The following is a 13,052-nucleotide window of genomic DNA, read 5'->3' as shown; positions in this document are numbered from 1 at the left end:
ACAGACAGTCAAGGCTGTGGTCTGCAGACACCCGGCTGGGGCTGAGGGCACAGCAGCCCCTCGAGGCAGCGGGTGAGAGGACTTACTGGCCATGCAGAGCAGAGCGTGGAAGAGCCACATCCTCGCTGGAGCAGAGGCAGCTGCGTGGGAGCCGAGGCGAGTGCGACACACGGGCCGTGGCCCACTCAGCTTCCCCTCAGCCAGGAGGCCAGGAGGCGGGGACAGAAGCACACACACCAGCAAGGACCCACAGACAGGCACTTTCAATCAAACAGAGACACTCCGGCTCATACACAACCAGCCATGTGGCTTCCTCAGTTGTGGGCTGGACCCTGGGAGCTTAGGGGCCACTGTCGGCCCCACTCTACCCCCCATACTTTGATAATTTGACCCACGCTTTCATGGACTGGGGAGCTGAGTTTTGGCCAGGGCCACAGTTCTAGGCATCCTCAGCAGATGCTGGAGGTGCAGGAGCAACGAGAATCCAGCCTGCCGCCCGTATCATCCATTTGAGTCGGTCCCCTGTCCTGCCTCAGAACCTACCACCAGGCATCTCAGCCCAGCTTCCAGCCCAGGGTCCTCGGTGGTGGTTGCCTCAGCATTGAGACGGGGGTCCCCCTCCCATAGGAAGTGCCCCCCAGCCAAAAACTGGACTCCTGTACCAGCCCATGCACTCAAGGCCCTGGGGTTCTGGAGGGCCAGGTGAGTGGAAAGACCCAACGCACTGAGTGAAGTCACTGCCTCGATTCAACTTTGGCTGCGTTCATTCTCTTTAAAACCAGGACAGCATCCTGACGCGGAAACTGACTGAACAGGACTCTGAGTTACCAGAATAACAGAAGAAGTAAAATTCTATACATCTTCCAGCATACCTCTGATGCATCCCAGCATTCCACAGAACACGCCGTTGACAGTTTGCAGTCGTATCTAAGTGCTGATCTGTCCGATCTGTACTGTGTGACCAAGTCTGTGACACGGAAGGAACTCTCTCCTGCACCCCTGCTCCCCAGGCTGCTGAAGTGCACAGCGGTGCCGTCAAGCAGAACTCTGCGCAGGGATGGAAAACTGTTCTAGGTCGACATCGTCCAGGATGGTACTCATGAGCCACATATGGTACTAAACCCTTAAAATGTCACTAGAACAACTGATGAACTGAATTTTATATATTTTATTTAATTTTAATTAAAGGTAAAAAGGCAGGACATTCCAAGTCTCTCTCACATGAGTGTCTGCAGCCCCACTCACTCTGAAATGTGAATGTGTTAACACAGAGTGGACAATGGTGTTGACTTGATTACTAGATAAAAATCCATGTGATTTTGTTTCTCGCACTGCAAGGTTGCTTGGCTAAGGTTCTGTGAAGATCCGATGACATTTCCAACACTCTGCCTTGTCTGCTTTGCTCTGACAAAATGCTTATGACTACTAGATCTTGCTCGGTTATGTGAGATTACAATTCACCGGTTTTCATCCTGTATGAAACAGAAGTTAAACAGCAGAGGAGTTACACAGTTGTAAAAGCAAAATTCCAGGTCTGGTGGTTTTCCTGCCAGGTCATGAGGAAACCGTCCTACTTCTGTTGAACCTGGTCCCAGGCGGCATCGGGGCCTGGGGCCCACAGCCTGTCTTCCCAGCGCTCCAGGGCTCGTGACCCTCCTCCTCCCCTCACTTCATTCTGCGCTCCAAGGGCACTGGGGAGAGTCACAGGGGACTCCTCTCCCCAGCACTGGCCTAAAGCGGGAAGCGGGCAGCCCAGTCACTGAGCAGATCCCTGGTAGGGCAGGGCTGGAACCCAGACTGCAGCTCACTCGAGATTCCTGAGAGAAGACTTTGTGTTTCGAGTGTGAACGTCAGGGTGCCTCGGGAAGCCAGGGAAAGCTGATGACTGGATGCTGGACAGGGAGCAGGGCCATTTCTGTACCTTTGCAGACTTCTAGAATGCTGACTCATCCTGCATCCATCCAATACGTATCTATCCAAGCGTCAGTGCCTCTAGTCATGAGACACATAGGGGTCCGTAAAGCCCACCTGGCGGTAGCTGCTTTCCCCACAAACCCAAACTATATCCCCAGCGTCAGGGCCAGGCTCTGTTGAGCAATGCCCCCCATCACAGCACCCAGGGCAAGGCCGGGTGTTTGGCGAATATACACATAAACAAAAGACATGTGAATGTGGTTTCCCAACTCACTTTAAACAAATATTCCAGGACCAACTTCAGGGACATTCTACAACAGAAACTGCACTGTACTCTTCACACACATCAATGTCATGAAAGACAAAGAAAGGCTCAGGACCTACTCCAAATGAAAGGAGGCTGCAGAGAGGACAATGAAAGGCATCGCCTGATCCTGGATTGGATCCTGGACCAGAAAAACAACGGCTTTCAAAATCATGACTGGGACAGTTGGCAAATCTGAAACAGGAACTACAAATTAGCGACTCTTGGGCTGATCAGAGAATATTACACATTTCCTGAGTTTGAGAACTGTACCATGGGCATGTGAGAGGCGGTCCCTGTTCTTGGGAAATGTTCACTAAAACATCTTATGGATAAACGAGCATGATGTATACAAATAACCCTCAAATGGTTCATGGTTCAGAGGATAGGAAGAAAAAGGGGTGAGGGAGAAGAGGAGGGAATGAATAAAGGATAAAATGTGGCAAAGTGTTCTTTGTTGTACCCTTGAAACTGCTGTGATTTTGAAATTATTTCAAAATAAAGTTTTAGACATTTTTAAAAATCTTTTTTCTTTCTCTCCTTGATACCAGGAAGAATAAAGTTTTTAAAAAATGGGCAGGTGGGCCGGGCGTGGTGGCTCACGCCTGTAATCCCAGCACTTTGGGAGGCCGAGGCGGGCAGTTCACGAGGTCAGGAGATCGAGACCATCCTGGCTAACACGGCAAAACCCAGTCTCTACTAAAAATACAAAAAAAAATTAGCCGGATGTGTTGGCGGGGCCTATAGTCCCAGCTACTCGGGAGGCTGAGGCAGGAGAATGGCGTGAACCCAGGAGGCGGAGCTTGCGGTGAGCCAAGATTGCACCACTGCACTCCACTTGGGCGACAGACCGAGACTCCGTCTCAAAAAAAAAAAAAAAGGCCAGGTGCACTTGCAGTCACTGTTACTTGAGAGGCTCAAGCTACTTGGGAAAGCTTGAGCCCAGGGGTCTGAGTCCAATCTAGACAACATAGTGTGAACCTGTCTCTTTAAAAAAAGTTGCAAAATGTTCATGGCTGGAGGATAAGTGCTCGGTGTGAGGTGAAAGGGCTGCCTGTGGGTTGGGCGTGGTAGCTCCCACCTGTAATGCCAGCACTTTGGGAGGCCGAGGTGGGCAGAACGCCTGAGCTCAGGAGTTTGAGACCAGCCTGGGCAACACGGTGAAACCCTGTCTTTACTAAAAATACAAAAAGTAGCCAGGCATGGCAGCGTGTGCCTGTAGTCCCAGCTTCGGGAGGCTGTGGCAGGAGAACTGCTTGAACCTGGGAGGCAGAGGTTGCAGCGAGCCGAGATTGCGCCACTGCACTCCAGCCTGGGTGACAGAGCAAGACTTCATCTCAAAAGAAACAGAAAGGGCTGCCTGCTGTCTTCAGAGTGAGTCAAAAGCACTAAGGCACAGCCTTCAGAGGCAGGAAATGGTTCTATTCCCCCACTTGCCTTCTGAGTCTTAGGAAGCCAGAAACAGCGATGACATTGCTGAGACCAGAGCCCAGGGCTGCAGAGCAGTGGCACTCACGACCTTTGAACGCTCAGTAGGAGTGCCTGCTTAGTGCCACGGCCTCATAGGCGAGCACTCGTCTGAGCCTCTCAGTCACCTACAAGGTCAACCCAATTTCTCAGATGAGGATGACTGCTCCAAGAGGCCACACAGCTAGTGAGGAGCAGAGCTGGGACTCCAAACAGGTCTGTTTCCCCCAGAATCAGGACTCTGAACCACCACAAACTCTCCTGCCTTCAGCTCTTTTGGTGTGTAAACTTTTTTTATTTTTGTTTTTGAGATGGAGTCTTGCTCTTTCATCCAGGCTGGAGTGCAGTGGCACAATCTCGGCTCACTGCAACCTCTGCCTCCTGGGTTCAAGCGATTCTCCTGCCTCAGCCTCCCGAGTAGCTGGGACTACAGGCGCCTGACACCACACCCGGCTAATTTTTGTATTTTTAGTAGAGACGGGGTTTCACCATGTTAGCCAGGCTGGTCTCAAACTCCTGACATCAGGTGATCCCCCACCTTGGCCTCCCAAAGTGCTGAGATTACAGGCATGAGCCACGTGCCCAGCTAGGTGGTGTGTAAACTTTAAAAAAGCAGAGATTTCATCCCACAAATGCAGACTGGGATCTCCACATGACCAGGTGCTGTGGACTGAACTGTAAATGTCCTCCAAATTCATATGTTGAAGCCCTAACCCCCAGTGTGGCTCTTCTTGGAGATATGGCTTTTAGGAAGTAATTAAGGTTAAATGAGGTCATAATCCAGTAAGATTGGCGGCCTTACAAGGGCCCTGTGCAGGCACCAAGAAAAGCCTACGTGAATAAGACAGCAAGAGGGTGCTCACCATGTTGGCGTCCTCTGGCCTCAGATCTGTGGGGGACTGAGGGGGTAATGGGACAGGGAGAGAACAAGGAGTGGATTCTCTTGTCCTTTCTAAGGAAGGGGCTGGGAGGGGGAGGGCTGCACGGGCTGCTGGGACCAAGGGTCCAGGGGCTTGGATCTCTTGTTTACAAACCCCTACTTCTTTCCTGCTGTCTAGCCCACACCCCTGATGCTCCCTGGAAAGGAGAGCAAGGGTCCTCGAACACACATTAGCACTAGAAGGAAACTGGAGCTCATCCCAATTGAGCCTTCCATTTGACAGACAGGGAAGCTGTGGCCCAGGGAGGTGAGGGGACTTGCTCAGTCTTTCCAATTGAGTATGTGGGGCAGAAGGAGTCCCCAGGGCCCTGGCCCCAGCCGCCATCCTATTTGACTTTCCCCAACAGGCATTCTACCTGAGCTAAAGATGCTTCCTGCCTCTCACAGGCCTGGAGGAGAAGATGGCCACATCATAGGATTGAACACTACCACAAAAATCCTAGGAAGGGACAGGAAGGTGAGAATTCTTTTTTTTTTTGAGACAGAGTCTCACTCTGGCGCCAGGCTGGAGTGCAGTGGCGCGATCTCAGCTCACTGCAACCTCTGCCTCCCGGGTTCAAGTAATTCTCCTGTCTCAGCCTCCCAAGTAGCTGGGACTAGAGGTGCCCACCACCATGCCCAGCTAATTTTTGTATTTCTAGTAGAGATGGGGTTTCAACATGTTGGCCAGGCTGGTCTTGAACTCCCGACCTCAGGTGATCCACCCACCTCGGCCTCCCAAAGTGCTGGCATTACAGGCATGAGCCACCGCGCCCGGCCCGAGAATTCTTTTCTGCCAATGGTGTGGGCCTCTCGACCTCACTAACCCACACTGGCCCAGAGGTGTTGGTGACAATTTGAGATAACACAAAGTCTCAACTATTTAAGAATCTGGTCATCCAGAGAGGGCCCCTGGAATTGCTCAAATGAACAGGTAAGAATCCTGAGGCAGGGTACTGACCTTGGTAGGTGAAGTACCACCTATACTCTCGAGTTTTATGGATAGTGCAGCCAAATTCCACTCTGATGCCTCACAACTACTTAAAATCGGCTTTTTGAAGCAGCATTTCCCTAACTACTCCCAGGAACAAAGTTCTGTGAAATGTTCATAGAGTTTCATTGAAAAAAAAAGAAAAAGCTACAATATTTTTTCTTCTAAGATTTATTTTATAAACATGTAAGAAAAGTTCTAGATATTTATTGTGGGTCTGGTTATGCAAGAACAATCTGCCTTGACACAGTGTGCGATTCTCAGTATCAAAAGCATTCTCTTCTTTCAGTTTGTAAAAGAAAAACATGGTTTAACTTCTAATTTACTTCTTGTTATTATAAGATTTAAAAGTAATTACTGTACTTACGTACCAAACTTATTTGTGTAGCAACTAATTCATCTGTGAAGCTACGGTTTGCTGTGGCTTCACAGTAAATTTTGACTTAAGTCTAAAGTGCGTGTTAGCATCTCACTGTAACTTAATGCTTCGAGTGAGAAGTTTGAGGAATGCTGCTTTAGGCAAAAGAGCCACCGCAGGAATGAGCTCCGCTCTTTTCATGTGCTCTGGACTGCTGTCACTTTCCTCACCAATAGGACCACAGGCTTAAGAACTGGCTCAGCAGTACTTCTTTAGGGCCTAGGGCCTAGCGCCTGCCTACCAGCTTCTTCTACTTCTATCCTGGGACAGATGAATGCTTTTCTAAAAAATATTTTGGACCGGCCGGGCGCGGTGGCTCACGCTTGTAATCCCAGCACTTTGGGAGGCCGAGGCGGGCGGATCACGAAGTCAGGAGATGGAGACCACGGTGAAACCCCGTCTCTACTAAAAATACAAAAAAATTAGCCAGGCGTGGTGGCGGGCGCCTGCAGTCCCAGCTACTCGGAGAGGCTGAGGCAGGAGAATAGCATGAACCCGGGAGGCAGAGCTTGCAGTGAGCCGAGATTGTGCCACTGCGCTCCAGCCTGGGCGACAGAGCGAGACTCCGTCTCAAAAAAAAAAAAAAAAAAAAAAAATATTTTGGACCATCTGCATGATTCCCTAGCAAATGCTTTAAAGAGCTGGGTAAGCTTCAGCTCCGACATGGCCAGATCATCAAAATTTGAAGTTTACTCAGGTCTATTTAATGAGATTTTTTTTTTTCCTTATACAACCATATGCACTTCTGAATAATCTTCCCTTTTTTGAATCTGGGGCTTTCATCTAGAATTAGACTAACCTGCAGACAATGATGCCAGAGCTGGGCTGGGTTACCATAATTCATTCATTTACCAACCACTTTCAAAGCACTACTTACTCTGGGCTGGCCTGACGAAAGGATACAGAGATAACACCACAAAGAAACTTGCTCATTAGGAGCTTGCTTACTGGCTAGAAAGGAAAATACAACATGAAAATAAAGCACTGTACGTACATGGCAGAAAAATGACTAGCCTGTCAGAGGGCCCCAGAGCCTCAGAGGATGGAGCCATTCCTGAGGCTGGAGGGTTTACAAATTCATCCCATCTTTACAGAAGACCTGCTAGATGCCAGGCATGCTGGTAGGCACCGGGAAAAGCCCACTGAACAAGCAGACACGGTCCCTGCTCTCACGGAGCTTACAGTCTAGCAAGACAAACTAGGAACAAGAAATTACAGTCCAGTGTAGAGGTGTGCGGGGTTGTGGGGTACAGTGATTTGGCATTATACACACATTTCACTTAAACACAACGGTATTTGTCTGAAAAAGATTTAAAAAAAGAAAAACAAATCAGTTGTTTGGGCCATTCCGCTGGCCCCTCCTTCACTCCATGAGCATAGACAGGAGGGCGGGACGGGGCAAGCTCATGTGTCTGCTGCACCTGTGGCCTGCCTCAGTTCCCAAGCTCCCCAAAAGTGATCTTCTCGCCTAAATATGGTTCTAATACCCAAAAACAAGTGATTTTTGCACAACGCAGCCCTAATTGCAGGCCAGTCACTTCACCTGGTACTCAGCCAAACAATAATCTGTTCCCACATGGGCAAGAAATGACTACACGGGACCTCAAGATGTTGGTCTTCAATAGGGCACCTTCCTTAGATTTCTAAGAGGAACTTTAATTACACTCCATTTTTATCTTAGGCACTGACCTTAGAACTGAATCCTGGAGAGAGCTGACTCTTCTGTGGCAGTACCATGGGACACATAGAAGTAGCCTATACCCCGGCTCTGGAAGTTGGGGACTGCCTCCTAGAAGGGCCCCTAAGACCTTAAGTTGGTGAGGGGAAGATTGAGGCGGGAGGGGGAGAAGCCTGGGGGGAAGTATGTCGCTGGAGGTAGAAAAAGCTCTGTGCACAGTCTGTAGGGCTAGTGAGATCAAGATGCATTTGGGGAACTGGTGAGCACAGGGCAGGGGAGATGGGGAGAACAAGCCAGGGATACTGCCAGAGGACAGACCTTGGTGAGCCTTATAACATGCTATCAAAAAGGGTGGAATTTATGTATGTATGTATTTTTTGAGACAGGTCTTGCTCTGCTGCCCAGGCTGGAGTGCAGTGGCTTGATCACAGCTCACTGCAGTCTTGAATTCCTGGACTCATGCGATCGGAGTGTGGAATTTATTCTCAGGGTAATAGTGAAGCTTTGGAAAAGTTTCAAGCAGAGGAATAACAGAATCAGATTTATATTTAAGAAAGTTCATCCTGACGCATGTGAAAAGGTGCCCGACATCATTAGTCATTAGGGAAATACAAATCAAAACCACAATGAGGGCCAGGCATGATGGCTCATGCCTGTAATCCTAGCACTTTGGGAGGTCGAGGCAGGAGGATCACTTGAGGCCAGGAGTGTTAGACCAGCCTGGGTAACATAACGAGACCCCATTTGTACAAAATGTATTTTAAAAAGAAAAAATAAAAATAAAAAACTACAATGAGATACCACTTCACACCAGAAAATAATGAGTGTTGGTGGAGATGTGGAGAAACTGGAACCCTCACACATTGCTGGTGGGAATGGAAAATGATACAGCTCCTTGGAAAAACCACCTGGCAGTTCCTCAAAAGGTTAAAGATAATTATGACCCAGCAATTCCACTCCTAAGTATACACCCAAGAGTCATGAAAACACTTGTCCGTGCAAAAACTTGTTCGGGAATGTTCGTAGCAACACTATTCATAACAGCCAAAAAGTACGGCCAGGTGCGGTGGCTCACACCTGTAATCTCAGCACTTTGGGAAGATGAGGTGGGCAGATCACCTGAGGTCAGGAGTTCGAGACCAGCCTGACCAACATGGTGAAACCCCATCTCTACTAAAAATACAAAAAATTAGCCAGGCGTGGTGGCACATGCCTGTAATCCCAGCTACTCTGGAGGCTGAGGCAGGAGAATTGCTTGAACCCGGAGGCGGAGGTTGCAGTGGGCCGAGATCGTGCCATTGCACTCTAGCCTGGGCAACAAGAGCGAAACTCTGTCTCAAAAATAAATTACAGAAATAGAAATAGAAATATATATATATAGCCCTAAAGTAGAAACAACTCAAATGCCCGTTAACCAATGAGTGGACAAAAAAAAATGTGGTGTACCCATAAAATGGACTATTATTTGGCAATTTTAAAAAATGAAATACTGATATATGCTATGACATGGATGAACCTCAAAAATATGTTAAGAAGCCAGTCACAAATAGACACATAGTATATGATCCCATTTATATGAACTGTCCAGAATTGGCAAATCCACAGAGAGAGAAGGAAGATCAGTGGTGGCCAGAGGCTAAGAGGGAAGAGGGAATAGGGAGCGTTGCTAATGGGCTCAGGGTTTCTTTGGGTGATAAAAAAATTGATTACAGTGCTGGTGCATAACTCTGCAAATATACTGAAAGCCACTCAAGTGTACACTTTAAATGGCTGAACTGTATGCAAATTACATCTAAATTAAGCTGGTAACAACAACAAAGGTTCATCCCGCTGCAGTGTGCAGAATGGAGACAGGGCAGAGACCAGCGAAGAGGCTGCTGTACAAATGCAGCTGGAAAGGGCAGTGGCTGAAGAACGGGGAGGGGTTCACAGGATCAGACTACAAGGGGGCCAGAGGATGAGACTACATCCTGAGGATGCCACAAATTATCCTGGGTACCTGGTAACTCTCCAGAGAGGAGAATGGGAAACAAATGAGGTATCTGCAATTATCATCAAGCAGCAAACATGTATGTAAAATCTCCTACACATAAGACTAAGAGGAACACACACAGTGTGCAGCCCTGTGCCCACATGTGTGGGGAGCGTCCAGGGTAAAAGCACGCCCAGCTGCCTGCCAGGGGCCTGTCCTGACTCTCCATTCTCACTCTTGAACTCCAAAGAAAAGGCCTCACCATTCAGGACGCACTTGAGATGTTGCAAGATCGGAGTGACTGAGAGTGGGCAGGAGGGTTACAGAGGCTAATACGGCCAGTAACTCTCTGAGAGTGGGCAGGAGGGTTAGAGAGGCTAATACGGCCAGTAACTCTCTGAGAGTGGGCAGGAGGGTTACAGAGGCTAATACGGCCAGTAACTCTCTGAGAGTGGGCAGGAGGGTTACAGAGGCTAAAACGACCAGTAACTCTCTGAGAGTGGGCAGGAGGGTTACAGAGGCTAATAAGGCCAGTAACTCTGAGAAGCAAAAATCTTTAAAGCTGCCTTTCTGGGTTCTCTCTGTGTGTCTGTGAAAACTGTAAGGCTACTCAAGTGTGTATTTTTCTCGGTTAGATCAAAGACCCAGTTTTGACTGCACGCCACCTCCTTCCAGAATGTCTTTGCTGATCTCCAGCAGGAGACTGGTGAGTGCTGAAGGGCCATGGAACAAATGGACCTGAGCTGCTGGTGGAAAAGCAAAAGGCAAGTCTGTGAAGGAGCATATTCTACACCCTGCAGAGGCCATGCCAGCTGGGACCCTGACCACAAGACATCTTTGCCCCATTAGTAGAAGCAGAGACTGTGCTGGGATGGGAATGAGCCCGTCTACACCTCATACATGCCCTCAGTTGTCTGCCTGGCGCTTCCTCCACCTGCAATAGAAATTAATGCTGGCGAGCCCACTGCCGTCACAGTTTAGGAAGAATCAACCGCCACTGAGACGCACCAACAAAGCCAGGAATTCTGGTGGCAGCCTGCTCAACTGCTAGACGGGAAAACTGAGGCCCAAGTCCATGGAGCAGAGCCGGGGGTTGGCATCCAGATGTCTGATTCTCAGGCCCCCGCACTTCTCACTCTACCAATTCCCCAAACCCTGACCCTTCCTAAGAACCTGGCTCTCAGCCGTATGCTTCACAAGGAAAGAAAAGCTGAGAAATCTCAGATGCCTTAAGTCTCAACTGGCAGAGAAACCAGAACCATCTCCTTCCTAGAATCCTATTAAGAAGCTGAAATATATCATGGTTATATCCTCTAATCAATCTCTCTAAAGGGAGGGAGAAAAAGCAGGTTAATCAACAAAATATGGGACAATACAGTTTTTGTTGCAGCTCTCAAATCTTGCAGCCCTTTACTTCCTTTATTAATAACAGTGTTCTGCATTAATTCGTGCCACAGTGTAATCAACTATCAATGTGACCATTAGCTCAGCCACAAGTAAAGATCGACAGAATCCAGGCTGCACTGTGTGCGCAACAGCCCAGGCAGGTGAAGAGATGTGACATCGCAAAAAGGACCACGGCTTATTACCATCTCTAACTCCCATGTTCCAGCAAACCGAAGCAAAACACTGTTTCTTAAAACTGCAGAGGAATAAAAATTAAACACTACAAAACAAAAATCTGACAGGAAGACAAAACCATCTACCTCCTCCTAATGGTGAAATAATCGAAAGGAGTTTAACAATAAATGAACTAAAATTTTTATAACTATTATCTTTACTGCCAATTTTGAAGATGTCTTCAGGTGCCACAACTTGGGGACAGAAAGAATAAATATCAATGTATAACTTCTAGAGTGATAATAAACAACAGGACCCCATCTCAGATGGATGGATTTTTTTCCTACTGGAGCCAAAAAACAAGCTGAACTCTATGTACAACAGACAGACTATACAACTAGGAGCATTTAAAAATAATAAGACTCCTCTCTCTGCCTTCTTCCAAAGAATAGAATATATATTTAACAGCACAAAAGAAGACACCACTTGAGCTTCCCCTTTAGCCAACAGGAAGAATTTCCACATATAAAAATTAAAAATTTAAACTTTCAAATCATTCATGTTTTAAACATAATACAGACTTAAAAATTCTTCAACATTAACCCATAATCCCACCCCTAGCACAAAAATCAACCCCAAATCCAGACGTCACAGTTTTTTGTTCCTAAAAATCCCACAGCACTGAACTTGATCTTCACATCAAGCTGACAGCAAGTAAGAGGCCCATGACATGAGCAATCCCCGAGGGAAGAACGGAAGCACAGTCAACGCTGCAGCTCTTATCTACCTGGGCGGCACTGGTGCACCTCTGAGGTCAGGTCCGTGAGATTCGCCCCCACACTAGGGTCCCGGAAGGGTGAGCTGGCCGCTTCCCTCCTCTTCCCCCTCGAAGGATGTCCAATAAGCACCTGGGAATTGACTTTTCTTGGGAAAAGGGTGCTGGTAACAGCTGTCAGGGCCAAGGCAATAGTGAGAAGTTCAGTTCTCTGCTCTTTGGATGAACTGTGTAAAACATTTCTTTTAAAAGACACAATGTTAAAAATATTAAGAAAAATGTCTACAAAATCTGGAGGGCTGCCTTTTTCTCAAAGGGTAAAGCCTGTGGGGTGGTGGGAAAGGAATCGAGGGCCCAGAACTACAACTCTGCAGCGAAAGATAGAGATGCCCTTGAAAATGTGTCACATTCTTAAGATGTCTTGCCGAAGCAGCAAGAGCTGAGGGTGACCGTGTGAGCAGGAGCAAGAGGGCGCCAGCTCCTGCGGGGGAGGGTCCTACTGCGCGCCCCACCCTGTGCAAGAATGTCAGGCTTTAGGGCAGCTGCCATAGGCCCCAGGGGCATCAGGACTCTGCCTCTGAACCAGAGCTGCTTTCCCGACTAACTTCAATCTGGAGAGATGGTAAGTTATCTAACCGGCTCTTCTTTTGGCGAGACTGCTCTTTCTCCTTAATCAGAGCCCCCCACGCCCTTTGCAGCTCGGAGTCGTCTTCCTCAGCGCCAGGCGCCCTGTGATCCACTTTCTTCGTATTCTTTTCTTTGGTCTTGGGTGCAGATCCTAGGCGAGTCCATAAATTACCTGTTTGGATGAGATGGCATTTCACTTTCGCAGTCAGCACTAAGAACCAGGGTAGTACTGAGGGGGCAGCAGCACTGCCAACACCTGCTGTGCAGGAAACGCCAGCAGTCTGTGGCACCTGCCACCACAGTGCAGCCTTGGGTAGGTAAAATCTCATTTCCCAGGCCGCAGCCCCCTGCCTGCAAACAGAAGGGTCTGGACCCAGCAGGGGATTCTCACCGTGGGGGACAGGTCAGGTTCCTCCCTGTCACCAGA

The 13,052-nt window shown here is 48.4% G+C and overlaps 2 protein-coding genes across 5 annotated transcripts in view; both read right to left on the bottom strand.

Annotated features, from left to right (window-relative positions):
- Positions 1 to 213, bottom strand: part of ITGAE (integrin subunit alpha E) — a 78,286-nt gene extending 78,073 nt beyond the window's left edge. Inside the window, exon 1 of the mRNA XM_030799959.1 lies at positions 87 to 213. Coding sequence (XP_030655819.1) covers positions 87 to 120 — 34 coding nt within the window. The 5' untranslated portion in view covers positions 121 to 213. The remainder of the gene's footprint in view (positions 1 to 86) is intronic.
- Positions 214 to 1,148: 935 nt separating this feature from the next.
- Positions 1,149 to 13,052, bottom strand: part of NCBP3 (nuclear cap binding subunit 3) — a 44,390-nt gene continuing 32,486 nt past the window's right edge. For 2 of the 4 annotated variants that reach the window (XR_004027007.1, XR_004027008.1), the window contains 3 exons: positions 12,635 to 12,797; positions 12,011 to 12,172; positions 1,149 to 1,472 (listed from right to left, as the gene is read on the bottom strand). Coding sequence is in view for 2 of the 4 variants with exons in the window: in XM_030799990.1 (XP_030655850.1) it covers positions 12,562 to 12,797 (236 nt within the window). In the remaining 2 variants the exon portion in view is untranslated. Of the gene's footprint in view, positions 1,473 to 11,041; positions 12,798 to 13,052 lie in introns of those variants that run through there. The other 2 variants (XM_030799991.1, XM_030799990.1) reach the window with 2 other exon arrangements.

This window comes from Nomascus leucogenys, chromosome 19 (assembly GCF_006542625.1).
Source record: "Nomascus leucogenys isolate Asia chromosome 19, Asia_NLE_v1, whole genome shotgun sequence".
Lineage (NCBI taxonomy): Eukaryota > Metazoa > Chordata > Mammalia > Primates > Hylobatidae > Nomascus > Nomascus leucogenys.
This window is presented reverse-complemented; position numbering and strand designations above follow the sequence as displayed.